This window comes from Phallusia mammillata, chromosome 3 (assembly GCF_965637545.1).
Source record: "Phallusia mammillata chromosome 3, kaPhaMamm4.hap1.1, whole genome shotgun sequence".
NCBI classification, from domain to species: Eukaryota; Metazoa; Chordata; class Ascidiacea; order Phlebobranchia; family Ascidiidae; genus Phallusia; species Phallusia mammillata.
Window position 1 is genome coordinate 12,724,732 of NC_137254.1, and position 27,756 is coordinate 12,752,487.

The following is a 27,756-nucleotide window of genomic DNA, read 5'->3' on the forward strand; positions in this document are numbered from 1 at the left end:
ATTGTTGGATGAATTGCGCGTACTTTGTGGTACGTACACAACAATTTGGTTTCAAAGCACAGTTACAAACTACAAACGAGTCGTCGTAACGTAATATTTTGCACAAATGGTCTGGTTTTTGTTGGAGATGTTAATTAGTAGTATTGGTTCGTCCCGGGGCTCCCTCCACCTATTTGGTCCAGTCACCCAAGCGGCTACCGCCACCTATTTGGTCCAGTCACCCAAGCGGCTACCGCCACCTATTTGGTCCGGTCACCCAAGCGGCTACCGCCACCAATTTGGTCCAGTCACCCAAGCGGCTACCGCCACCTATTTTAGTCCAGTCACCTATTGGTTGATTATGTCATGCGGGTATTAGGGCGGTCGTATCACCATATCATTGTTGTGTGAGATCGCGACCGGTCGAGAGAGAGGGGACAAGAGCCGGCGGCGGTTTTTGTCTGGCTTATTTCAGGTATTCGTTCGGGGTCTGTTCGGCTGTCTGGCTTGCATTTTCGGACGATTTCGGACGGCTTCGGGCGGCTTCGGACGGCTCGCACGTTTTCGGACATTGGTGGTTGGAAGCTCTAGGAATTTCTCACAGCTGAAAGCCTTTGAATATCTACGTTGAGAAGGTTATTTTATTGCTTCGTCTATTTGTTACCATGCTGGTGTATTGATGCTTTTATTTTTTGATATTTTGTTTTTCCAACTGTCATTTTGTGAAATAAAATAAACAACTTTCAATGAAATTTTGTTTCCAACAACGGCTGCGCGGAAATGATATTCACAAGTTAAAAAAGAAAAAAAATCAAATAAACTTTGTTATTCTACAAAGAAAGGGGGTTTACTGATAATAGTAGGAAAACTTTTCCAACAACTGCTGCGCTAAAATGCTATTTACAAGTTAAAAAAAAAAAACAAGAAACAAATAAACTTTGTTATTCTCCAAAGAAAGGCGCTTTATCAATATTAGTAGGAAAACATTTTCAAAAACTTCCGTGCTAAAATGCTATTCACAAGTGAAAAAGAAAATAAATCAAATAAACTTTGTTATTTTGCAAAGAAAGGAAGTATTTAAAAACAGCAGGAAAACAAGAATTGTTCTGCGCTGTACTGCTTTTACCCTGAAACCTGCGCTGAGGAACACATTATTAACAACTGTTTTGGTGAAACGCCATTTCTGAGTTTAAAATAAAAAATAGATAAACTTCGTCGTTAACAAAGGGTGTTATAGTTTAAAGAGCTCTTCTGGCAAATGTGATTTTATTCCGACGTTTCGACGTCCTATACAGGTCGTCTTCATCAGGGTAAATAACACTGAATGCGACTAGTACAGTGCACGATAAACAAAGGAAAAAAGGAAAAAAATAATAGAACGCAAGCACGTAACAACGCAACGAAAACACCGCGCGATAACAAATGATTGACCCTCTAATCTTTAAGCAGGTGCCTGTAGCACGCTGGAAGCATCACGTCTGTTTTGATGTTCATTGTGTTGACCCGTTGGTGAATATTCCATGACTCAAGAAATAGTCTTTTCCTGTAGTCAGGCTCCCGGGCCACGACAGAAGCCGCATTGAAATTAATACGGTGGCCTTGTGATACCGCGTGATTGGACAGGGCCGACTTCTTTGCGTCGCTGTTGGCAACATCCCGCTGATGTTCTTTTCGGCGGGTGTTGAGTGACCTTCCAGTCTCCCCGATATATATTAACGGACACTCGGCGCAGGGAATAGAATATACAACACCACGTTGTTCAAGGGTGTCGATTGGATCTTTCGGGTGACTCAGTAGCTTGCGGAGAGTATTGGCAGGTTGAACGCCAACCGCTACGCCGAAGTCACGCAACATACGCCGTAGAACAGTGGTCGTCAACCTATGGGTCGCGACCCCAAGTGGGGTCGCCTAAACTTTTTCTGGGGTCGCGAAATGTCGCCGAATTTAATTTAGCGCATATTAAAATTGATTACAGAAAATGAAACTAATATTATGTTCTTTTAGATCGCAACTTTTGCTCTTGTTTTGTAGCACAGCTTGCTACCTCCTGTTGCAATTAAATCGTGGTAGTGGAAAAACACAAAATGCCTTTATCGCGCAACAATGGGTTTCGACAACGTGTATTATGACTCAACACTATACGTTTGTATTATTTAAGGTGACACCAGAACGAGTGAATAGTTATTTATGCAACGTACCCAACTATGCCAAATTTTTCTAATCCCGTTTTTAACCACGTGGCTGTGTGAAGCAGGATTTAGTGCAATGAGTGTATTAAAAACGAAACATCGTAATCGATTGGAAGTGGAGCATGACATGCGGTTAAGCTTGTGCAAAGTCAAGCCGTGGCTTCAAAAACTTGTGGACAGTATACAGGCGCAACCATCTCACTAACAGTGCAAATTAAATGTTGAACAATCTGACAAGTTTGTGTTCCGAAAATTGGGTTTATGTCTTAAATGAAACGCCTTAAAGACTTTTTTCGTAATACTTTTGTATCGCCATATTTGTTTGTAATTATGTACAGTTTGTGTAATTGTTCTTTCGGTTCAGCATTACTAAAAACATTTTTTTTTTAAATGGGGTCGCATGTAAATTCTGATTTCATTTTCCCTTAAATTGGGGTCGCCTATAAAAAAGGTTGAAGACCACTGCCGTAGAATATCCGTCAATTTCGGTATGTACGGTGTCACAAAACCCTCTGTTTTTGGATGGGTAACCGGCGTTTTTCATTGTGTTTATGCCATGATATTTACTTTAGAAAACCGTCCGCCAGTCTAGAAGTAACTGCATCCTGCTAATTGAAGCCATCAAAGGCTTTGTTTCAAATAAACTGTTACAACCTTGTGTGGAGTGTTAGCGGGAAGAAGCCTGTAGTTGGGATTTGGCAGGCGCGTTTTGGAATCAAATAGAAGTACCAGAGTGGACGTCTGTGCCCACCAGGAGCACCGAAGTAGACGTTACAGTAATAAAACAACGAATTAAATCTGACGTTTTAGTAACCTTTCTAGGTAACGAATCAAAAACGTTTTGAATTAATGTTTTTCTGAGTGTACATTATACTGTTGTAAAAACGTTAATAAATGTACGAATTAAATCTAACGTTTTAGTAACCTTACTAAATAACGAATCAAAACGTTTTAAATCAACGTTTTTCTGTGATTACATTGGACTATTGCAAAAACGTTAATAAAGTAACGAATTAAATCAAACGTTTTAGTAACCTTATTAAGTAACGAATCAAAAACGTTTTTCATCAACGTTTTTTTGTTATTACGTTGAACTGTTGCAAAAACGTTAAAAAAGTAACGAATTAAATCTAACGTTCTAGTAACCTTAGTAGGTAACGAATCAAAAACGTTTTGAATAAACTTTTTCTGTGATTACATTGAACTGTTGCAAACACGTTAAAAAAGTAACGAATCACATCAAACGTTTTAGTAACCTTACTAAGTAACAAATCAACGTTTTTCTGATTGTACATTATACTGTTGTTAAAACGTTAATAAAGTAACGAATTAAATCTAACGTTTTAGTAACCTTACTAGGTAACGAATCAAAAACGTTTAAATCAACGTTTTTCTGTGATTACATTTAACGAATCAAATCAAACGTTTTAGTAACCTTACTAAGTAACAAATCGAAAACCTGTGATTACATTGAACTGTTGTAAAAACGGTAATAAAAGAACAAATTAAATCTAACGTTTTAGTAACCTTACTAAGTAACGAATCAAAAACCTGTGATTACATTGAACTTTTGCAAAAACGTTAATAAAGTAACGAATTAAATCTAACGTCTCAGTAACCTTACTAAGTAACAAATCAAAAACATTTCAAATCAACGTTTTTCTGATTGTACATTATACTGTTGTAAAAACGGTAATAAAAGAACGAATTAAATCTAACGTTTTAGTAACCTTTCTAGGTAACGAATCAAAAACGTTTTGAATTAATGTTTTTCTGAGTGTACATTATACTGTTGCAAAAACGTTAATAAAGTAACGAATTAAATCTAACGTTTTAGTAACCTTACTAAATAACGAATCAAAACGTTTTAAATCAACGTTTTTCTGTGATTACATTGGACTATTGCAAAAACGTTAATAAAGTAACGAATCAAATCAAACGTTTTAGTAACCTTATTAAGTAACGAATCAAAAATGATTTGAATCAACGTTTTTCTGATTGTACATTATACTGTTGTTTGTAACGAATTAAATCAAACGTTTTAGTAACCTTACTAGGTAACGAATCATAAACGTTTGAATCAACGTTTTTCTGTGATTACATTTAACGAATCAAATCAAACGTTTTAGTAACCTTACTAAGTAACAAATCGAAAATGTTTTAAATCAACGTTTGTCTGATTGTATACTGTTGTAAAAACGGTAATAAAAGAACGAATTAAATCTAACGTTTTAGTAACCTTACTAAGTAACGAATCAAAAACCTGTGATTACATTGAACTTTTGCAAAAACGTTAATAAAGTAACGAATTAAATCTAACGTTTCAGTAACCTTACTAAGTAACGAATCAAAAACGTTTCAAATCAACGTTTTTCTGATTGTACATTATACTGTTGTAAAAACGTTAATAAATGTACGAATTAAATCTAACGTTTTAGTAACCTTTCTAGGTAACGAATCAAAAACGTTTTGAATTAATGTTTTTCTGAGTGTACATTATACTGTTGTAAAAACGTTAATAAATGTACGAATTAAATCTAACGTTTTAGTAACCTTACTAAATAACGAATCAAAACGTTTTAAATCAACGTTTTTCTGTGATTACATTGGACTATTGCAAAAACGTTAATAAAGTAACGAATCAAATCAAACGTTTTAGTAACCTTATTAAGTAACGAATCAAAAACGTTTTTCATCAACGTTTTTTTGTTATTACGTTGAACTGTTGCAAAAACGTTAAAAAAGTAACGAATTAAATCTAACGTTTTAGTAACCTTAGTAGGTAACGAATCAAAAACGTTTTGAATAAACTTTTTCTGTGATTACATTGAACTGTTGCAAACACGTTAAAACAGTAACGAATCACACCAAACGTTTTAGTAACCTTACTAAGTAACAAATAAAAAACGTTTTAAATCAACGTTTTTCTCATTGTACATTATACTGTTGTACAAACGTTAATAAAAGAACGAATTAAATCTAACGTTTTAGTAACCTTTCTAGGTAACGAATCAAAAACGTTTTGAATTAATGTTTTTCTGAGTGTACATTATACTGTTGTAAAAACGTTAATAAATGTACGAATTAAATCTAACGTTTTAGTAACCTTACTAAATAACGAATCAAAACGTTTTAAATCAACGTTTTTCTGTGATTACATTGGACTATTGCAAAAACGTTAATAAAGTAACGAATCAAATCAAACGTTTTAGTAACCTTATTAAGTAACGAATCAAAAACGTTTTTCATCAACGTTTTTTTGTTATTACGTTGAACTGTTGCAAAAACGTTAAAAAAGTAACGAATTAAATCTAACGTTTTAGTAACCTTAGTAGGTAACGAATCAAAAACGTTTTGAATAAACTTTTTCTGTGATTACATTGAACTGTTGCAAACACGTTAAAACAGTAACGAATCACACCAAACGTTTTAGTAACCTTACTAAGTAACAAATAAAAAACGTTTTAAATCAACGTTTTTCTCATTGTACATTATACTGTTGTACAAACGTTAATAAAAGAACGAATTAAATCTAACGTTTTAGTAACCTTTCTAGGTAACGAATCAAAAACGTTTTGAATTAATGTTTTTCTGAGTGTACATTATACTGTTGTAAAAACGTTAATAAATGTACGAATTAAATCTAACGTTTTAGTAACCTTACTAAATAACGAATCAAAACGTTTTAAATCAACGTTTTTCTGTGATTACATTGGACTATTGCAAAAACTTTAATAAAGTAACGAATCAAATCAAACGTTTTAGCAACCTTAAAAAGTAACAAATTAAAAACGTTTTGAATCAACGTTTTTCCCTGATTATATTGAACTGCTGGGACAATGTTAATAAAGTAACGAATCAAATCAAACGTTTCAGCAACCTTAGAAAGTAACAAATTAAAAACGATTTAAATCAACGTTTTTTTCCTCATTACATTAAAGTAACAAATCAAATCGAACGTTTTAGTACCATTCCTCAGCAACGAATCAAAAACGTATTGAATAATAAACTATAACGCTGTAGATTTATGTTTTTATATTGTAACATTAAATTTGTTTTGGAAACGTCATTTAAGCAACGTACATAATTAAAGTTGTTTTAACATTGCCGATTAACATACTAAACGGTGTTTATTGCGTAGCCTAATCCTATACGTTGTATACACTAACATATATTTGTTCAGAAAAAGCTTTTTGATTTTTTTGAAGCAAAAAAAAACAAGAAATCAATTAACGCCAAAAATAGAAAAAAACGTGCATTTCTAACAGAGAAAAAAAACAGCATAATTCGAAAAAAGTGTAGAATTTTCCAACCTGTCTTAACAGCGAGATCACAGACCACGCTGGCCAAGATAACATAACAACGAAAAAAAGATGACGCAATAGTTCAGAAAGAATGGTGCAATTGTTTCACTTAGTCAGGTAAATGGCGCGACAATACGATTTCCTCTAAATACAAAATTTTTTCACAATATTTGAGGTAACATGACAAAATAAAAATTAATGTAAGACGTTTAAAAAAAGAAAATAGTACTGCTGAAATAACAATGTAAATAGTATTTTATTGATACCTAGCTTTATAGAAAAAATATATGCTCAAGAAAAATTAGCAATAATAAAGCTATCCAAAATCTTGTGCCATAACCTTAAGATGCTGTACAAGTGTCACTGGGCAAAATTTAGCAAAACAAGAAAAAATCAGAAACATAATGAAATTAGATTTATTGACACTTCCTCTTCTGAAGAACTTGAAGAGTTGCATAGCACTGATAGTCATGTTAAGACACCAGCTGCAAATCTTGCTGTACAAAATAGTAGTTCTGATATCATTAAAACTTGTTGTGACAATTCTCAACCTGAAGTTCCATGTGCTGCTAAAACCTAAAATGGTAAACCAGTGGACTATATTCAATGTTCTAACAACCCAGATGTAGACACAGTTGGCCAAAAATTAGCTGTTTGGGTGACTACATTTCAGGTAAAGCACAATGCTGTGGACAGCTTACTTAAAATTTTGCAGTCTCGAATCCCCTCTTTGCCCTTTACTGCCCGAACATTGCTTTCTACTCCAAAAAACATTGCTGTTTCAAAACTTTCTGGGATGGATTATGTTTATTTGGGTTTAGGGTGCCAAATTGCAGAAATATTGCACAAGCATGTGCACATAAAAAGAGAACTATGTCCCAGTTTTATTGACATTTCGTTAAACATAGATGGCCTACTTCTATTTAAAAGTTCAAAGTCATGTTTCTGGCCTGTGTTGTGTTACATTGGCAATTTGAATGTAATGTTCCCAATCTGCATTTCATTTGGCTGTTCAAAACCCACCAATCTGGATTTTTTAAAGGAAACTATTTCCGACGTTAAGCAGGTTTTGGATCTGGGTGTTACATGGAATGAAACCATTCTACCAGTTACACTTAAAGCTATAGTTTGTGATGCACCAGCTAGAGCTATGGTTAAAGTAACCAAACAATACTCACGTTACTTTGGATGTGACAAGTGTTGTCAAAAAGGAGCTTGGAAGGGAAGAGTTACATATCCTGAAATTTGTTCTACCTTGCGTACAGATGCTGAACATCACCGTGGTTATCTCCATTTTGTGGTTTAAATATAGACATGGTTAAACAATTTCCAGTGGACTATATGCACCAAGTTTGCCTAGGGGTTATGAAAAAAATCATATTAAGTTGGATGCGCGGCGCTAAAAGTGTCAGATTATCTGCAAGTTACATAGACCAAATCAACTCCAGGCTTATTGGTTAAAAACCGTTTGTCCCAAGATGCTTTGCTCGTAAACCAAGAGGTTTGGATGAAATTGGCCGCGGGAAGGCTACAGAGTTACGCTAGTTTCGTCTTTACACTGGAAAAATTGTAATGAAAAAATTCTTGCCTAAAAGACTGTATGATCATTTTTTATTGTTGAATATTGCTGTTGGTATACTTGTTAGTCCAAAACTTACAAAAGATAATACCAGTTTGGCACATAATATGCTCGTTAAGTTTGTCAAAGAATGAGCGCAAGTTTATGGTGATGAGTTCTTGGTGTACAAAGTTCACAGTCTCATTCATTTGCATTCGGAAGCAGAGGAATTTGGTTGCCCGGACAATTGTGCTGCCTTTCCTTTTGAAAATTACATGCAAAAGTTAAAAAACCTTTGTGCGTTCAGGAAACCGTCCACTCGCTCAAGTGGCAAAGAGATTGCAAGAAATGACTTATTTTGAACCCAGTCCCAAAATTAACAAAAACATCATCGACTGTTCTTCTCTGCAGTAGTGGAACAAAAGGTAGGCATTTTTAAAACTTCAAAAATGTTTAGCACTTACACTGCAATCTTTTACATTTTTTCAGAAATACGCTGTTGAAAAGTTGATTGATGAAGGAAGTGTGGAGGTGGTATTTCACACATGGATCACTAAAACCAGTGAGTATGAAAATAAATAGTTGGGGAATTGGGTTATAGTGCAAAAATCCCCATATATTTTGGAGGGTGGTGAATTTCACTCTATGTTTGGCTTGATATTAAGAAATATCAATTGTTCAACAAATATATAAGTATTAATATAATAAAATAGTGATTCAATCAAACATAGCAATCAAAAATGCTTTGATGTGGTCGGTTTTTATCAAATTTATGTCTTTTGAAGGAAATATGTTGTTACTGGCCGGACTCCAAAGCAAGAAAAAGGGCCAGAAAGAAAGAGGATCCAGTTCAAATGAGTGGTCTACTTTTAAAGTACGGATATTAACTTATGTGGGTAAGTGGTCAACCATATATTTTTCTAAAATTGCATTTAATAACAATAAATTTTGTCATAATTGTTTTTGTTTTAGACGATTTTGAAAATGCCATGAAAAAATGCAAAAGAGCAGAGCTAACTTTCAGTCTGGAGTCTAGCGAGGAATTAGGTCCTCGCCAACTAAAAAGACCACAGCGATATGCTTTTTCAAACTCAGATAATGGTAAGGTTATATAATGAAATGTTTTTGTTTATTTTATTTTTTCATTTGTAATGGTTGAATGTTTTAAATCTTCAATTTTAAAATGTTTTCACTAATTTGTTATGTACTCTAACAAAACAACTGTTATTTATGCAATAAAAACATTATCACTTACTAGATCAACCAGAAGCAAAAAAAAAGTGCTTTAGACAATCCACACCAGGCATGTCAAACATGCGGCCCAATAGAAGCTTTGGTGCGGCCCCGACGATTTTTTTTGTTCAGTTGACTTCTACTGTTGTGAAGCTTCAGTGATTTAAAAAATTCATCGATTCTCCAGTTTGTTTCCGTCATTTGAAATGTTATTTGTACAAGAAAATACATACGGTAAAAATATCATGTTGTAGCCATTAAAACCGCACCTTGTAAACCAACAACGATGGGTCGTGTAGTATGGCGCAATCAAGCGTGACAGGGTCTGCGTAAAGATTAATGTGTGTGTCATAACGTCAAGTGCACTCGTTAATGTGCCTGACAAAAATAGTACTTTTAACATGGCTGCGCCTATCCTTCAAGTGACCAGTGCTATTCCAGCTAAGAAAAAAGAAAATTAGCCGAGGAGAGGCGATTGTTTAATGAAAAATTTGTGTTCAAAAATTTTAAAACTGGATCATGTGCTTAGTTTGGTCACCAAGAAAGTGAACTATATTAGAGGTCGTGCTCTCGACCACCGCCAGTTCAGCCAATTGTTGGAAGATATGGGTAATCACTTTACTAATGTTCCATTCTACACAGAAGTCCGCTGGTTATCATGTCAAAAAGTTCTAAAAAGATTTTATTTGTTGAGAACAGAAATAATCATGTTTTTCGAAATCAAAGGTCAAAACACTGATGAATTAAAAGATGAAAACTGGCTCCAAAATCTTGCTTTTGCTGTGGATATTATGGAACAATTAACTGATCTTAATCTAAAATTACAAGGTAAAAACAAACTTATTACTCAGTTGTATGATGACATTAAGTGCTTTATTGCCAAGTTAAGCCTATGGAAGTCACAGCTGTCAAAGGAAAATTTGGTTCATTTTCCTACATGTGAAGAGCTGAAAAAGGCTACCACTACTGGTGTACTTGAATTTGCTAAGTATAGCAGTCATCTTCACTTGTTGTCAAATGAATTTCTGAAAAGATTTTGTGATTTTTCATCTTTTGAACATCAATTTTTATTATTTTCTGCGCCATTCACCTTTGATGTTACTAAAGCTGAAGAAAGTCTGCAGATGGAATTATTAGAAATGCAGTCAGATTCTACACTCCGATCAAAGTACCTTGAAGTAGGAATACCTGGCTTTTTTTCATATCTTCCTGAAAATTTCAAGAACTTTAGAAAGTTTGCCACTAAAATTATGTCCATGTTTGGTTCCACTTATGTGTGTGAACAGTTGTTTTCCTTTATGAAAACAACTTAAACCACCCAAAGGACAAGGCTGACTGATCGGCATTTGTCATCACTAATCAAAGTTGGAGTTGTACAGACACTTCAGCCCGATATACCAAAAATTGTCAGCAAAAAAAGATGTCAAACCTCTGGACAAAGCACTAATACTAACTGATAAGTAGCAAATACCTGCTGCAGTTTCAAAATATAGTCTGTTTAGAATGATGTTCATAATACTGTTGGGCAGAACAAGTGTAATGTGTAGTGTAATTACTTCGTTGTTTGGTATTCATAAGTGTGATTAAAACAATTGTTTGCATCAAACATGAAATTGTGTGTCAAGGTATATAGCAAATTATCGATGAAGAAATAATTTGACATTACTGTATGCGCCATTAGCTTGTGTGCGGCCCGGATGATTACATAACATGACGCATGCGGCCCTTGGAGGACTGTGAGTTTGACATGCCTGATCTACACCAGATACATAAAGTTTGAAGGTACAAAAATGGGAAACAATAATTACTTGAATAAGCACTGGTCGCACGAAAAGGGAAAACGACTTGTAGAAAGGGTTTAAATATATTATGTTGAAATACATGGTTGTTCACCAATTTAACAAAATTTAAAGTGTTATATGTATTTTCTGGTTTGCAGGGGCTCGCACAGTGTTTAGTGAAGTATTGAAGCAATGGTTTGTTTTTGAAAGCTTAATGTAGCAAAACCAGTTTCAATGAAAGCATGTCCATCAACCTTATTTTTATTTTTAACGTAATGCAGGAGAACATGGTCTAATACATCCAATGCCAATACCAACGAAAGGAACAGTTGCAGAAGACCTTGAAGGTACATTTGTTAAAGATTTGGGTTAGTATTGGCCAGTGCCTATCTATGCTCCAAAATGTTGTGATATTTGGCCACAAATTAATCCATTGTAAATACGTCATGCATATTTTATTTTGTTGTTGCTTCAGAAAACAACTCGCCTACAACTTTTCTCCAAAGGCCAACATAAGATGTTGGAAAGCTTCTCTTAGGTATTTTTTGTCACTAGTGTCAATTTAATTTAGAGAACCAAAAATATTCAAAAAAACTGTTTTGTTTTTCAGTTGAAGTTAGTCGTTTGCGGGATGAGCACTTACCCTCATCAAATGAGGTCAGGGGCGTATCCAGAAATTTTTAAAGGGGGGTCCAACAATTTTTTTGGGGGAAATCCCTAATGACGTCACACGTCGTTCAAAACAGCGCGTTATGCGGCAAAGCACTTTTTCCAAAATTGGCGGTTTCTCTACCCATCTAATTGACAGGAAGAACAGGTAATTTTAGCGAAAGCTTTGTAGTTTTCTGATTTCGCCGCTGCAGTTGCAAAATAAGCGTGACTGTCAGGGTAATCAAAATCGTTGCTTAAAAAAAAACAAATCCAATTTCTAAAAAACTAAATCTCTTGCTGAAGCGGTAATCCTACTGTTAAGTTGCGCAAAGTCACTAATGCACTAAAGGTGGTAACTGCAGAAGGCATAAATTGTGCCTGGCAAGTAACAAATTACCCTAATAACATAACTCGATTTACATCGATCTAATGTTTTTGACAAACTATTACGTGTTTTTAACACTTTTACATTGTTCAAATGCAAAAACAGTTTGATATGTTGCACTTCGTGCAGTTGCCACTTAGCAAGAAACTGCTACCAGCGTCCTAGCCGGAACGTAACTTTCCGATTGTTAGCGCATAAACCTCCTTATTAAACCCTTGTTACGTCACAATTGGTGATTAGATAACAAGCGAATACAAGAGATTGAAGGCTCGCGTCATTGAGATAACGACTCCCTGTTATCACGCAGTGGTAAACGGAACGATTTTGGCCTATTTAATTTACGCACAACTATCTAAAATCGTTGAATTAGGAGGTGCAAAAATCAGTTACAAGGACGTGAGAAAAACGCTAATACGTAGTAAAAAAAAACTAATTTACTACGTTGTTTTGGACGAAAAAATCGAGAAAAAAAAGTCCAACTTTACACATTTTTACAACATTTCTAAAAAACGTCAACCCAATATTTAAATGCCCAAAAAATAACGTATTGTGAACGTAAAATTGTTAGCTGGGCTACCACGTCAAAAGTTATAACATTAATCATCCTCTCCAGCATGTTAAATATCATAAACTACGGCAGTTACCGGATAAATCCACCACAATACCTGACAAAACCATCGTAGCAACTACATTTATTTAAAAAAAAAACACAAAACAACAGCATGCACTACATTGTAAATGTTACGAGAAACAGAACATCGAACAAAAGCACCAAAATCAATTGTACTATCAAAGAAACTACACTGTGGCAATAACGTAAAAAAGCAACAACGTTAAAAGTTATCCCAACCAACAAAAAGAGCACACTAATAATTATTCGCTGTTTCAAAAATAAAACACAAAAACAAACAACCTAAAATAAAAGCACCAGGAAAACTGGAACCACACAATTTCGGTACTGCCGCAAGCGATCTTTTTTATCGTGTCTTTATCAAAATTATATTATTGCTGATTTGATGTTGATGGTGATTCTAGAACATGCGTTGATTTCAAATTGCTAGTTTGACAGAAAATAAACATTTTACTTACCAAGACACAACTTTTTAAGATCTACGCTGGCTTCGACTGTTTCCCTTTGCACTTTATTTACATCTCCTGCTGCAGCGTGTATTTTTGTGTTAGTGAATGTGCTGCCAATAAACGTTGCAGATACATCTACACATGAAAGAAGTAAAAAAGCATAAATCCGTAAAATTAAACTTTCACTCTTACTGGTCGATGAAGCAGATTTTGACTCCTCTACGACTTTTGCAGCGGTTTTAGGAAATGGATTCATAAAGAAGTCTCCCTGACTTTTATTTCCATAAATTATACGGTCATTGGATTTGATGACAAGTTTGTACTCATTTCCACTCTGATTTAGATCCCTTAGTTGAAGTTTCAATTGTATTTCATGAAATGAATTTGAATAGACCCCATTAATTTCGTTTTCAGCTGGAACGCAGACAATTCCATTCGGACATTTTTGCATATGCAAGGTTGCTGTATCCAGACTAATACAAGTAATACGTTATCGCGTGTTTATGAGATTTCGTATCATTTTGTGTACCTTGTTTGAAATGAACCTTTGTGTACATCTTTCCTTTTGTGGTTCTGATTCAAAAAGTTTGTGACAGTGGGGTCAAATATGAAAACATGGAGCAACCGTTCCCTTGGAACTTCGGAAATGAACTCTTCATTCAGTTCACACTTCAAAAACTTCTTTTTGGACCAAAGATAATCACTGAGTCTTTCAAAAACAAACCTAAAAAAATATTATCAAAAAGTTATATGTTGCAAAACCGACAGCACGTAGTCAATAACAAGACTTGCCAAGTAAAGTGAGTTGTGTAGAATGTGTGACTCATTTTATCTTTGTAATAGACAATTTCAATTTCTTTCCATTTTAAACCATCGTCGGTCTTTTTCACCTGAAAAGGAAACATATTTCCAATATACCCAAATACCAACTAGATAGACACGATACTTTTTCCATTTTTTATTCAGGAATAACAGCATGTTACTAACGACAATCTGTTGTCGGATTTCAGAAATGTAGCAGGTTGGCAAAGTGATTGAAATATCTTTTCGGAATTTCAAATGGTTTGGTTCACATTTAAGCAATGGGCTCAGCTGGTCCTGAACAATACGAAGTCGTGAAAAGTTTGTCATTTTGAACTACAATTTTGTTTACCGTTTCACTTCGTTTTCCATAGTATGCAGTGAGTTTGACTGTGATCGCTTCACTTAAAGCGTTTTGTGGGATTTCAACAATGCAACCACCAACTTCCAATCTATCTCCCTCCAAACCAACAACTGATGAAGTGGTGCTAATAAATTCGTAGTCGTCCTAACAAAGAACAATTTGCTTTACAAGAATAAAAATATCTGCAAGATGTAGTTGTTGTGCGAATTTACTCAAAACAATGATTGCAAAATATAACGTTAAAGAGCAGCAAAACAGCCTTTAATAAATGTTGATATAACACGTCGCTAAGCAATCCAAGATTGTCGGGATGTTTTCTAATGAAAGGCAGTATTGCCGTTTTACTGCTATTCGTAGTTATCCCAATAAAGCACAATATATTGTAACATGGCTTTCTCCCTAAAAATAGTAAATATTTTGTCAATTTATTTTATGAAAGATGAAAAACGACAGAAAGATTACACAAAAGCCTTGTATGAAAGACTCTGGGCAGCACCTGAATTAACGAAAACATCAACAAAGCGAGCAACATAAAACTTACTGTATCTTTAAGGAACTGTATTGTGGGTTTTAGAATTTCAATCACTTCTTCAGGTAATCCCAACATGTACTGGTAGCGTTGTCGATCGTTTATATTATATAGGCAAGTGGCAAAGTGTTCAGCGCCTTTCTTGCCAAACAAATTTCCATGCAAATTAATATAACTCATCTAACAAATATATTAAAGGTAATGTTAACGCGTATGAAACGGTAATATCAACATGTACCAGCTAAATAATAAAACATAAAGAATATCGAACGGCCTTTCAAAATTGAACGGACTGTTTTTTTACAATTGCTGACAAAATTTCGTTCAATGGTCCTCAGGAATTATAAGGTTCAAATAATGTGTTCAAACACAAACGGACAAAGGCATTTCACTTTAATTGGTCGACTATACCCCGTCAGGTTTGTGCGGTTGCTACAATCCTACGGCAGAACATACCCAATACACTAAAATAATAGGATACTTGACATGATAATGCATGTTGTTTTTCGGTAAAAAATGTACAACATGGATTTTTCTAAGAAAGTCACAGTGCAAATAGATAAACTTGATTTGATTGGGGCTTATATTATTAAATACCCTGTTGATACTGCAATTATTGTACAATTACATATCTGTAATCGTATGTTCAGTTTCTGCTATGTCACTTCATTAGAAAACGCATACCGGATATGGACGTTTGTAGATTGCTGATGACAACTCAACTATTCCATCATCTGTTATTGCACAATTCCAAAGATCAAGTTTATCAATATTATGAATGCAGGTCGCTAAATACTTTGCTCCGTCGTTTCCAATTTGGTTGCTCACTAGAGATAAGTTCGCCATCTGAAAGTAAAATTAACCTTTAATTGTTTATAAAATTGTTGTGCTTTTTTAGATCTCCTAAAAAACTAGGAAGAATGGCTTATTGAATCCAATTCGCAGATGAATCAAATTCAATTCGCACAAACTACGCAACGCTATGCCGTCACAGAGATAATCGTATGCTTTTCGTATGAAACCGTTTTGTCACAAGGCGCGTTGCAAGTAAGAAGTTCTTAATTGCAAATCCAATTCCGCAAATTAAAACACGGAAATTAAAAGGAAACATGTGCATCAACATCAATCTCTCACTTATAATCAACTTGCTTAATGACAGCATTAACCACAAGAAAATCAAAAATAAAACATTGCACAATACTCTCACCGGGTTCAAACGATCCCTTATAGCTGATGCCAACGCTCTTGATCCAATGCTGGTGATTTCACAATCCACAAGTTCAAGTTGGTCAATTTTTTGTATGCAGGTTGCTAACGCTTCTGCTCCGTCGTCGCTGATTGGATTGTACATGAGCGTTACTTTGTTTATCTGTAAAGTGCTCAGAAGAATGGGTCATTTCATCAATTAGCACACGTTTAACGTTAAACGTGTTTAAAATGTTTCAAAAGCAATTCCACAATCTAAACCATGAAAATTAACTAGAAACATGTGCATCCATATTAATCTCGCACTTATAATTTACTTTCAAAACAACTGCATCAACCACAACATTATCACATACACAATAGAAAATACTCCTACCGGGTTTAACCGTTTGTTGATGGCTGATGACAACGCTCTCGTTCCAATGTTGGTGATTCCACACCTTTGAAGATTAAGTTGGTCAATGTTATGTACGCAGGTTGCTAACGCTTCTGCACCTTTGTCGCTGATTGGATTGTAGCTGAGCGTTAACTCTTTCATCTGTAAAGTATTTGCCTGGTTAGGGCCATGCATGTGTGTAAACCAGCACAAAAGTACCTGGGTACCGAGGTTTTTAAAGTTACTCCGTTGATTCGATATCTGTTTGTTTTAATAATTGTTCACCAAACTTAAATAGTTATTAATGGTTCAATTGATCAATTAGAAGGGTGGCTTAGCACATATTGCCCTTGCATATACACTATAGCTTATTTTGAAACATTAATGTTTCCTACACTTATTTTATAATGGGTCCCACATCATCCACTGTCTTTTATAACCTTGGTTGTTTCTGGAAGCAGAAACTCATGGGTCCCCCACACGTGCAAAGTTGTAAATAATGCATTTCAAGAGATAACAATGAGAAAGTTTGGTGTTGTTAAAGTCAAACACAGTGAGTGGTACTGAGCATAAATAAATATGTTATATCCAGTACAAACTTTTTTAAAGGATTTTCTATTTTATGGTCTATCTGAGGAAAAAGTGTTAAATAGTGAGAAAATAGAACAAAACAAAACAATCAGCTCCTATTAATGGCGAATTGGCAGTTGTAGGGGGCTAGTGGAGTAAATGATAGGCTACAGGGTTGAACATAACAATCGTTGAACATAACAAAAATTATAAATAGCACACTCTAGAATGTTTCAAAATTTCATTCAATTCAGATATTATTTAAAAAATTGACCCAATGTGGGGGGCTAGTGGGGTAAATGTTGGGGCAACAGGGTTGAACATAACAATTGATCACTATAAATAGCACATTCTACAAGTTATACAAATTTCAACGAATTCCGACACTGTTTAAACAACTCACCCATTTTAGGGGTCAAGATGGTAAATATTGGGGCTACAGGGTTAAACACAACAATTTACAACTACAAATGACAAATTATACAAGCTTTCTAAATTTCATTTAATTCCGACACCTTTTAAAAAATCACCCATTTTAGGGGGTTAGTGGGGTAACTAATGGGGTTCAACACTCAAAAGTATAAAATATAAAACCATAATGACCTAATCAACAGACATGTACATTTTTATCCAAATCGGACAATGTTTAAAATTCTGACCACTAGAGGTGTGATTAGCAACTTTCGTTAACACTTATGACGTCATAAGGCTGTTAACACACCTCTGTTGGCACGTGCAAAACCGTCCACCAAGTATTACAACAACACAAGTGTCATATGTTGTGTTGCCTATATTATACTGTTACGCCACAGAAATCTTTCGTTTGTGGTGGGTAGCAACATACTAAAGCGTTTTACACTTTGGGAGCTAGCGGGTAAATACTGGGGTTATCAACTCAAACGATGCAGAGGACACACCTACATGACCATATCTACCATCTGTGAAAGTTTCATCCAAATCCATGAAAGATTTGATGCCAAAAGTGCATGGACAAACTTCGGCGGAAAAAAGAAAAAAAAAAAAACTGAGTGAAATCAAAATGTGTCCTTTTCAGGAAAGGGGACCCATAATTAGCAGACGCGAATGTTCACGTCTATTGTTGCGTCACAAGGCGCGAGTAATAAGTGTTCGGTTAAATTTCCAAATGCAAGTCAACATAAGAGGATCACATGCACAATGCAAAAAACTTCTACCGGGCTCAAACTATTTCTTGTCACTAGACAATGTTTTATTGACAATAGTGTTTTAACATTCCAAAAGGTAAAGTTGGTCAATGTTGTGCATGTGTCGTGCGCGTCACTTGGCGCACAATATTAATCCCGCACTTATAATTAACTTCCAATACAACAGCATCAACCACAACAAGATCACATACACAATGGAAAATACTCCTACCGAATTTGAGCGTCTAATGATGGCCGATGACAACGCTCTCATTCCAATGTTGGTGATTCCACAGCCGAACAGACGAAGTTGGTCAATATTATGTACGCAGGTTGCTAACGCTTCTGTACCTTTGTCGCTGATTAACTTGCCGCTTAGCGTTAACTCTTTCACCTGTAAAGTAAATGCCTGGTTAGGGCCATACTTGTGTGTAGACCAGCACAAAAGTACCCGGGTACTGAGGTTTTTGAAGTTACTCCGTTGATTCGTTAGCTGTTTTTTTTGACAATTTTCACTAAAGTTTTATAGTTATGAATGGTTCAATTGATCAATTAGCAGACACGAATGTTCATGTCTATTGTTGACTCACAAGGCGCGATGCAAGTAATAAGTGTTCGGTTAAATTTGCAAATGCAAGTCCGCATATGAGGATTACATGCACAATGCAAAAAAACTCCTACCGGGCTCAACCGATTTCTTGTCAGTAGACAATGCTTTATTGACAATAGTGATTTAACATTCTAAAAGGTGAAGTTGGTCAATGTTATGCATGCGTTGCGGTGTAACTTGGCGCACCTTAACGTCACTTAGTGCATAATATCAATCTCGCACTTATAATGAACTTCCAATACAACTGCTTCAACCACAAGAAGATCACATACACAATTGAAACTACTCCTACCGGGTTTAACCGTTTGTTGATGGATGATGACAACGCTGTTATTCTAATGCTGGTGATTCCACAGTGCCATAGATCAAGGCGGTCAATGTTATGTATGCAGGTTGCTAACGCTTCTGTCCCATGGTCGCTGATTGGATTGTTGCTGAGCGTTAACTGTTTCATCTGTGAAGTAAATGCACGGTTAGGGTCGTACATGTGTGTAAACCAGCACAAAAGTACCAGGGTACCTAGGTTTTTGAAGTTACTCCGTTGATTCGTTATCTGTTCGTTTTGATAATTGTTCACCAAAATTTAATAGTTATTAATGGTTCAATTGATCAATTAGCAGACACGAATGTTCATGTCTATTGTTGCGTCCCAAGGCGCGATGCAAGTAATAAGTGTTCGGTTAAATTTGCAAATGCAAGTGCGCATATTGTAGATGACATACACAATGCAAAGAACTTTCTACAGTGCTCAACCTATTTCTTGTCACTAGACAATGCTCTATTGCCAATAGTGACTTAACATTCCGAAAGGTGAAGTTGGTCATTGTTTTGCATGCGTCGTGCGCGTCACTTGGCGTACTTTAGTATCGCTTGTTGCACCTTTATAAAGCTTGGTGCTAATTTCTATAACTTTATCAACTGACATAAATGTGCACCAAGTGATGGAAATTAGCACAAAGCGATAATAATGTGCACCAAGTGATATAAATGTGCACCAAAAGGTACAAAAATGCCAAAATGGTTTACGTTTTCAGATTACTTTCATACACTTTGTCGCGTACGGTATAGCACGACTGAATTTAGTGCTTTTCTAAATATGATCGCAATAGGCGAACATTTTTGTTACACCAACTATATGTAACTTACTCCTACCGGATTTGACCGTCTATTGATGGCCAATGACAAAGCTCTCGTTCCAATGTTGGTGATTCCACAGTGCCGAAGATCCAGGCGGTCAATGTTATGTATGCAGGTTGCGAACGCTTCTGTACCTTTGTCGCTGATTGGAGTGCGGTTGAGCGTTAACTCTTGCATCTGTACAGTAAATGCACGGTTAGGGCCATACATGTGTGTAAACCAGCAAAAAAGTACCCGGGTACTGAGTTTTTTGAAGTTACTCCATTGATTCGTTTCTGTTTGTTTTAATAATTTTACATTAAAATTTAATAGTTATAATTGGTTCAATTGATCAATTAGCAGACACGAATGTTCATGTCTATTGTTGCGTCATAAGGCGCGATGCAAGTAATAAATGTTCGGCTAAATATGCAAATTCAAGTCCGCATATTGAGGATCACATGCACAATGCAAAAACTCATACCGGGCTCAAGCGATTTCTTGTCAGTAGAAAATGCTCTATTGACAATAGTGATGTAACATTCCAAAAGTGAAGTTGGTCATTGTTTTGCATGCGTCGTGCGCGTCACTTGGCGCACATCAACGTCACTTGGTGCAATTTAGTATCGGTTGTTGCTCCTTTATAAAGCTTGGTGCTAATTTCTATCACTTTATCAACTGATATAAATGTGCAAGAAGTGATGAAAATTAGCACAAAGCGATGATAATGTGCACCAAGTGATATAAATGTGCACCAACAGGTACAAAAATCCCAAATTGTTTACCCTTCCAGATTACTTTCGTACACTTTGTCTCGAACGGTATAACACGAATGAATTTAGTGCCGCTCTGAATTTGATCGCAAAAAGTGAACATTTTTGTTACACCAACTATATGTGAGTTTAAAAATGCTGTTGAAAATTCTAAGTTGATGTAAATGGTGTGAATCATTCACTCAAAACTAGTAACTTGTGATTCACACATTGCGTGAAATCGGGTGACTGTGCTTACGGATTTGTCCAACTTGGAAATTTTTTCAGCAAGATGTTCAATATCTTTTTCTTCGAGTGCACAGCGGGAAAACTCTAATCTCTTTATTTTGTGTAAACATTTGGTGAGTATATCCAATGATCCTTGGAGCTATAAAAAAAAATACATCGAAGTGTCATTTCCGCAAGTCTACAATCCTATATCAAAAGTACAAATTTTCAATAGTACAAATGACATGCTTTCTCACCAGCTTAATCGTGTTAAAACTTAAGTTGTGTGTGGAGTCTGACTTGCAGATTAAACTCGTTATTCCACATATTGCTGGTGTTGATAAAACCATTTGTCGAATGGAATAGTGCGATAAAACAATATTCTTTGGTAGTTGATTGGCAATTTCCTTAAAAATGTCGTCACTCTGTGCTTCGTACATCAAAACATAAGAATTAATGCTCGTCTCTGGCTTCCATACCGGAAAGTGACCACACAACACCGTTGTTAACAGTTGCGTGTTGTTTGTTATCTTCTTGTATTTTACATGTTCTTGTAGTTGGATATTGCGGTTGAGAAAGCCGAACAAGTATCTGACGATTGGAAACGTTTCTGGTGAAAAGTCTTTTACAAAAATATTTAACTCTTGTTCGGGCAGAAAAACTGCAGCATAAAACGCCGCGAAGTAAAATTTCCAAACGTTATGAGAAAAATCGCCGCTATGCTTTAAAATATTAAGTTGGAAGTTTGCTGTCTTGTCATGAAATGCGGATGAAAAGAAGGACAAATCCTCACGTGACTCTTTAGGCTCGGATATCTTCAAGGATTGGTTAAATGCTAAACGTGCTAGTCCTTCAAAATTTGAATCATTGTCTGCTATTTGAGCGGATTTGATAAACATTGAAATCATTAATGTCAGTATTTCTGTCTCTGTTTTAAAATCTTTCTCTGGGTGTTTGAAAATTACATAGATAATGATTCTACACATGTACTCGTCATCACATGCTTCAAATAAAACTCGATGTTCTTCTAAATATCTGTACACTTTCTCCCAGTTTTGGCCGCAAATTTCCTGGCAGATCCCTAAAAATATAATATAAATCAGTGATATCTATGTGAATCTAAATGTTGCGATTCACATACACAGGTTTTGTTTAATGTTTTCCCAAATGACATAAAGCAATCTTTCCCAATATAAGTTTAGGTGTCGCGACCCAAAGTCGGTCAGCCAAAAATATTTTTTGTTCGCCTGTTTTTAAAGGTAAAGGAAAAAGATACAAACCGTTGTTTTAGCATGAAATTTTTGCAAGAAAAACACCATTTATGTTTCGTTTGTGACGCAATTATTAGTTTCATTGCGTGCTGTCTGATTTAAACAAAGCAAATAGCACGGCGTTACAGACATGCTCAGTGTGATATGTAATAAATTATATTTCTCCAAACCGGACTAAGTTGATAAAATTTCGTCCGACATTCCTCTTTTTTAAATAAAGTAACTTTACGAACTACTTGACAGCAATGTGGGAAAAACGGTAGTAAGACGCATCGGGGCATTTAACATGGTTTTATAGGTAAACAGTATTGCATCCTTGCTCTATTTAATTTTAACTTACCTCAAAATAAAAACTGGCATACCAATATAATTTGCATGAGTTGTTTTCAAATTCTAGTTAGTTTTCTTCATGATTCTGCTAACAAACTTTGAGACATATTAAATTTTTTTTTATCCAGTTTCATAAATCCCAAAATGCACTACGGTTACGTAATTCGATGTGTTTCGATGCTTTTGTTCTTAATAGCCGTTCTCGGTAACCGCCAACAAAGATCATTCTTATATCACACTGAGCAAGTCGGTGTCGCCGCGTTATTTCCTGTTTAACAGAAATCTGCCAGCACGCACAGCAACTACTAAATGCGTCACAAACGACACATGAATTGGGTTTTTCTTGCAGGTATAACATGCCTAAATAACATGTGTTGTGAACTTGTGACCTATATAACAAATGTGTATGTGCAAATACACAGAGTTACAGATGTGAATCTGTATTTTTCAGCTTTACCTTTCAAACAGGTGCCCCCCGCTAAATATTGTAGGCAGCCAACTTTGGAAAACACTAATTTAGACATCCGAAAAGTCGTATTGCACCTTGTGGTTAACATTAAACAAGTCAAAGACGAGAGTGCATGTTTGTCACATATAACTTACGTTGAATGGAAAAGTAGTTGGATTGGCCAGATGATAACGAAGGAAGCTACACAACATAATTTCAAAAAGTTTAAGGAAGAGAAAAATATGCTTTAACGTTTCGCAAGAAAAACGTCACTGCTGACATTGTCAAAGTAGTATTGATTTCCACATCAAAATACACAATTATGACACAGACATTTGATACCAAATATAGGCTAGCATACTTCCTATGATTTTCAATCAGCGGCTACATTTCAGCCCTTTTGTGCAGTTTTTTTTTCAATATTAACTTTTTATGCAAAGACTTACAGCAGAGAACATTTGTTGGAAGTCAGAAATCCTAAAAAAGGGATAAAAGTGTGAAAAAGTCGGTTTAAAAATAAAGAAAAATCACAGTAGCAACGTTGAAACACCTTTTGAGTGTAGAGAGTGTTTTAGGTAGGAATTTTAGACATACATTCCTTAAATAAATCTAGGTTTTCTCGCTGTACTTATTTATTTGTTACCCAGTGCATATTTTTTTTACTAACTAAAAGTCAAATGTCAAATTTATATGGAATTTGATGTCAGAGTACATAATAAGGGTGGCTAAAAAATAACACAACTTATTTGAGTGTTTACAGATTTTTTTTACGTAAATTCCCAATATTCTCGATGAAAAATCGTGACATGGCATCTTTTGGCAAAAATGTAAAAAACTAATCACTTACCCTTCCTCTGATGAACAGTAGCCCTGCAAGAAAAATCGTGTTACCACTTGAAAGTTAGGCACCAAAAGCTCTTGATTCGTTCCTTAATCAATTAATCCAGCTTAAGTAATTAAATAGCTTGACTTTACAGATCAATGGCATCTAATTTGGACAGGAGACGTGGCTCGTCTTTTCTAGAAACTAACTAATGAATTTAAAATTTCTGATGTTGAAAGTTTCGGCATTAATTTCAAAACAAAGACGAAACTGCGCTTTATGCCGAAATGTTTCTGGCAACCGAAAAGCAGAAGCACGTAATCAATCATACGCAATGACAACAATCACACGGTATTGAATCGCCACCATCCTGTAAAAATGTCTAAATGAAGACCTTATCTGTTGTTAAATGATATTTACGCATACCAAATGGTAGCTTGATCCGTAGCTCAACTGAAAACCAGACATTTGTAACCTTTCCTTCATTTGTTGAGCCACAGCTTGTCTGTGGAGTTCTTCACTTTCCTCCAGTTGGCTTTTTAGAACACTACCTTCTTTAAATCTTTTAACAAAGCAAGGATATAGAGTTAACATGTGCTGAAAATGCGATAGCAATATAAAATTGATTTTAAAATAGATTTCTTAGGTTTAATGCGCGTTGCCCTTACGGGCCACTGTCCAGAAGAGAAAGTGTTATTGAAATCAAATGTGTCCTCCTCCAAAAGTTAAATTTAGTAATTGTTAGCACCTTTGTCATTTTTCTTCTTTTTTATAGAGGCAAGATCTGGCTTATTGTATAAAATTTAAAAAAATAAAGAAACATCACAGTAGCATTGTGAAAAAAAAAAAACTTTTGAATGTAGAAGTGTTTTAAGTAGGAATTTTAGACATACATTTCTTACACAAATCTAGGTTTTCTCGCTGTACTTATTTATTTGTCACCCAGTGCATAATTTTATTTTTTTGTTACAAACTCTAAAAGTCAAACGCCGCATTTATATGGAGTTTGACGTCAAAGTACATAATGATGTTGGCTAAAATAGAGCACAAATTATTCCAGTATTTACAGATTTTGTTTACGCTGCTTTTCACAAAAATTCTGTACAACACTTACCCTTCCGCTGACGATAATGAATAGTAACCCTACAAGAAAAATCTTGAATGTTAGGCACCAAAGCTCTTGGTTCGTTCCTTAATCAATTAATTCAGTTTGTGTAACTAAATAGCTTCACTTTAACAGTAAAAATGTCTGTGGAGACTAAGTAGGCCTTATCTGTTGTTTAACTGACATTTACGCATACCGAACTTCGGCTTGATCCGTCGCTAAACTGAGAACCAGAAATTTTCAACCTTTCCTTCATTTGTTGAGCCACAGCCTGTCTGTAGAGTTCGTCACTTTCCTCCACTTGGCTTTTATGAGCAGTAACATCTTCCAATCTTCTAACAAAGCAAGTTGGATATAGAGTTAACATGTGCTGAAAATCTGAGTGAAATATATGTTTTATTTTTCAATATATTTCTGGTTTTGTTTTTAATTCGCGTTGCCCTTACGGGTCATTATCAAGAGGAGAAAAATGAAGAAAAGTCATTTAAATCCAATGTGTGAACACATTTATATTTTAGTAATCGTTAGCACCATTGTCAATATTTTTTTCTATTTATAGTGGAAAGATCTTGATCAAAAAAGCTGTAACTATTTTTAATGTAATTATTACCCGGTTGGAACAGAGTAACCTCCAACAGGTGTTGATTTAATTTGTAAAAAGCCTATGAACACCCACTTCGGGTTCTGGTTTGCTTTTTGCTACATTCCTTATAGTTATGATGTCAACCTTTACTGGTAAAACTGATGGCTGTGTACACAAACTTGTAAGTTAAAATTAACCGCACAATTTAAAATAAACAAAAAGTATATGACGGTTATAACTTACTTCCTTGATGCCGCTTCTGGGTGATTTTTCTCCATGATGGAAAATGTTGTGTTCTCAGTTAATGAAACAGGTAACGAAAACTATAATGCAGAAATCCAAATAGTAATGTAGTATCGTAGTTTTCTATTGTGCTATCCTACTATTGTATTGTACCCATGTCTATACAAAAAACATGTCAAGCCAAAAATACCCATGTAATACCCTGTTCAGTTTAGCCAATAGCCAAATCGGACAAAGCTTTACCCATTTGTTTGTTTTTTTTGCATTTTCTTACACCACTAGGCACACAAAACAACATTTTGTACTATTATGTTGAAAAATCAAAATATTTAGGAAATAATGATCCTTGCAATTATGACTGAATTGTATCAGCAAAATACTACATGCAACATTACACAGCTATGACTAGACCAGCGATGACGGCACACTCGTATCAAAATCACAGTACGCCAGACCCATTGAAGGCGTTGTACCGAATCAGCCGGTTTCCACGCATTATACAGGAAGGGGAAGGCTGGAAAAATCTAGCCTGGGGGAGTCGTACCTACGAATGAATACTTTAGGCCTGATCCAAGTTATGAATTTATGTTCATGATTAATTATATAAAATCTGATTATTCGCATACAATGTGGTGACAACCATTTTTATATTGCTACCCTTATGGCCGTTGCCAAAGCCTGCTTGTTCTAATTACACATCCTCCAACGTAAAATCACCAAATACATTGTGATTGTTTTGAACTTCAGAGAAGGCAATACAATAACCAACTTTATCTAAAGTCACAAAAATGATTATGGGGAGGCAAAACAAACAGTTTAAAGTTGCAGCAAACCGCTGCTCAATTTATTGAAAGTCTGTGTAGTTTATTGCCACAACATGTCTTGCCATAAGTTAGTATCAATTTTTGTGCTACGAATTGAATAAGTAATACACCGTGAAAGCAACACCGAATTTTTCAATTACAGCAACTCGGTTTCTATTACACTAATGTGTTTTCTTTTGCAGATATAGAACGATTTTGCGTCAGAGCATATAGTGAAAGACTCCGCACGTTTGCAAATAATCTCCATCAAGCACCGACTCTTTAAAATGCTATCTCTCCGATAATAGTAAAGTTTTTGTTTGTTTTAGCTAGTGTTGGTTGCAGTATGTTTGTATGCACAAAGCTTGAAAATAAGGACTTGATCTTTTGTATTTCAGTCAGCAAACTTCTAAAATCCGCACCTTTTCACATTAGACAATTTTTTGTTTTGTCCCACGTAGGGCGGCTAATAATACTGTATACCAACTGCTATAACTGAACACACTGCTTTACCTTTGAATTCATTAGCACTTATCCATCAGTCCGTTTTTCGTTGAAAACTCATTCAGCATGAATCCTTCGTTTTATCACAATGAGAAACAATTGGTAAAGTCCGCTTGAACAACTAAAGTTTGCTATCGCCTTCTATCTCTGGCACAACCAGAACTGTCGAGATATTAACATTACTATAGTCATATGTAAATGCGAGCCGTACAATGCCCTGGTCTACTGTCAAATCAACGCCACTCACAAAACGAACGCGATTGAAAATACAACACCGTTCCGGGTTTTTTTTTTTGCTTAGACTGGTCGCGTTACGGATGGCAAGACAGATACAACTCGTTAAACACTGTTCGAGGTTCGCATGGACTTGCGCGAAAGCTTACTGACACGAAAGAACTCGCCACCATTCCCACTTGCTAATAAACGTCTTTTTGATTGTTTTGTAAAAAAAGCAATAAATCCGTACGGTTGTTAGGTAATAAATACTGAAACACAAAAATGCACTTTAACGTTAAACACCATATTGGAGACCTAAGGCAAATTATGCAATGTTTGTGCTTCATGCGACATGTTGTGGGCGTTCAACCGGCGAACAGTATTTGATGCATACCCGACTGATTTTGTTTGGTTGAACGCAGCTATTGTACTGCAACAAAACTTATTACTTATTCGTACGTATTTATTTATAATGGCTCAACACTCAACTGAGCAACGCATATGCGTCTTTTTACTGTGAAAGCTTTTCTGCAAATCCGAAGGCTTATATTACTC

The 27,756-nt window shown here is 35.4% G+C and overlaps 2 protein-coding genes, 1 long non-coding RNA gene and 1 pseudogene across 3 annotated transcripts in view; 1 reads left to right on the forward strand and 3 right to left on the reverse strand.

The window, feature by feature from the left end:
• LOC145217803 (uncharacterized) overlaps positions 1–27,756 on the reverse strand; it is a 186,833-nt gene that overhangs the window by 28,491 nt on the left and 130,586 nt on the right. The window lies entirely within an intron of this gene.
• Positions 7,165–11,728, forward strand: LOC145218025 (uncharacterized; annotated as a pseudogene).
• On the reverse strand, positions 12,764–23,236 carry LOC145219254 (uncharacterized). Its single transcript, XM_080086639.1, has 15 exons — positions 23,080–23,236; positions 21,133–21,956; positions 20,907–21,035; positions 19,926–20,093; positions 19,072–19,233; positions 18,402–18,563; positions 16,437–16,598; positions 16,062–16,223; positions 15,539–15,700; positions 14,867–15,034; positions 14,314–14,469; positions 13,690–14,258; positions 13,353–13,633; positions 13,170–13,295; positions 12,764–13,111 (listed from the first exon to the last, which is right to left on the reverse strand). Exons 2-12 carry the CDS (start codon positions 21,859–21,861, stop codon positions 14,010–14,012), a joined length of 2,409 nt encoding a protein of 802 aa, XP_079942765.1. The 5' UTR covers positions 21,862–21,956; positions 23,080–23,236; the 3' UTR covers positions 12,764–13,111; positions 13,170–13,295; positions 13,353–13,633; positions 13,690–14,009.
• On the reverse strand, positions 23,423–25,877 carry LOC145219255 (uncharacterized). The gene is made up of 5 exons (XM_080086640.1): positions 25,679–25,877; positions 25,049–25,187; positions 24,862–24,890; positions 24,174–24,309; positions 23,423–23,794 (listed from the first exon to the last, which is right to left on the reverse strand). Exons 1-5 carry the CDS (start codon positions 25,711–25,713, stop codon positions 23,768–23,770), a joined length of 366 nt encoding a protein of 121 aa, XP_079942766.1. The 5' UTR covers positions 25,714–25,877; the 3' UTR covers positions 23,423–23,767.

Excerpts from the sequence above, each read along its gene's own strand:
- LOC145219254 (XM_080086639.1), bottom strand. The coding sequence starts at position 21,861 with ATGTGTAGAATCATTATCTATGTAATTTTCAAACACCCAGAGAAAGAT. Across the intron at positions 20,094-20,906 it reads TTTCCAAGTTGGACAAATCC|ATGCAAGAGTTAACGCTCAA; the intron begins GTAAGCACAGTC and ends TTTACTGTACAG. Across the intron at positions 14,259-14,313 it reads ATGGAAAACGAAGTGAAACG|GACCAGCTGAGCCCATTGCT; the intron begins GTAAACAAAATT and ends CGTATTGTTCAG.
- LOC145219255 (XM_080086640.1), bottom strand. The coding sequence starts at position 25,713 with ATGGAGAAAAATCACCCAGAAGCGGCATCAAGGAA. Across the intron at positions 25,188-25,678 it reads CCAGAAGCGGCATCAAGGAA|AAGATTGGAAGATGTTACTG; the intron begins GTAAGTTATAAC and ends TTGCTTTGTTAG. Across the intron at positions 23,795-24,173 it reads ACGGATCAAGCTACCATTTG|GGCTACTGTTCATCAGAGGA; the intron begins GTATGCGTAAAT and ends TTTTTCTTGCAG.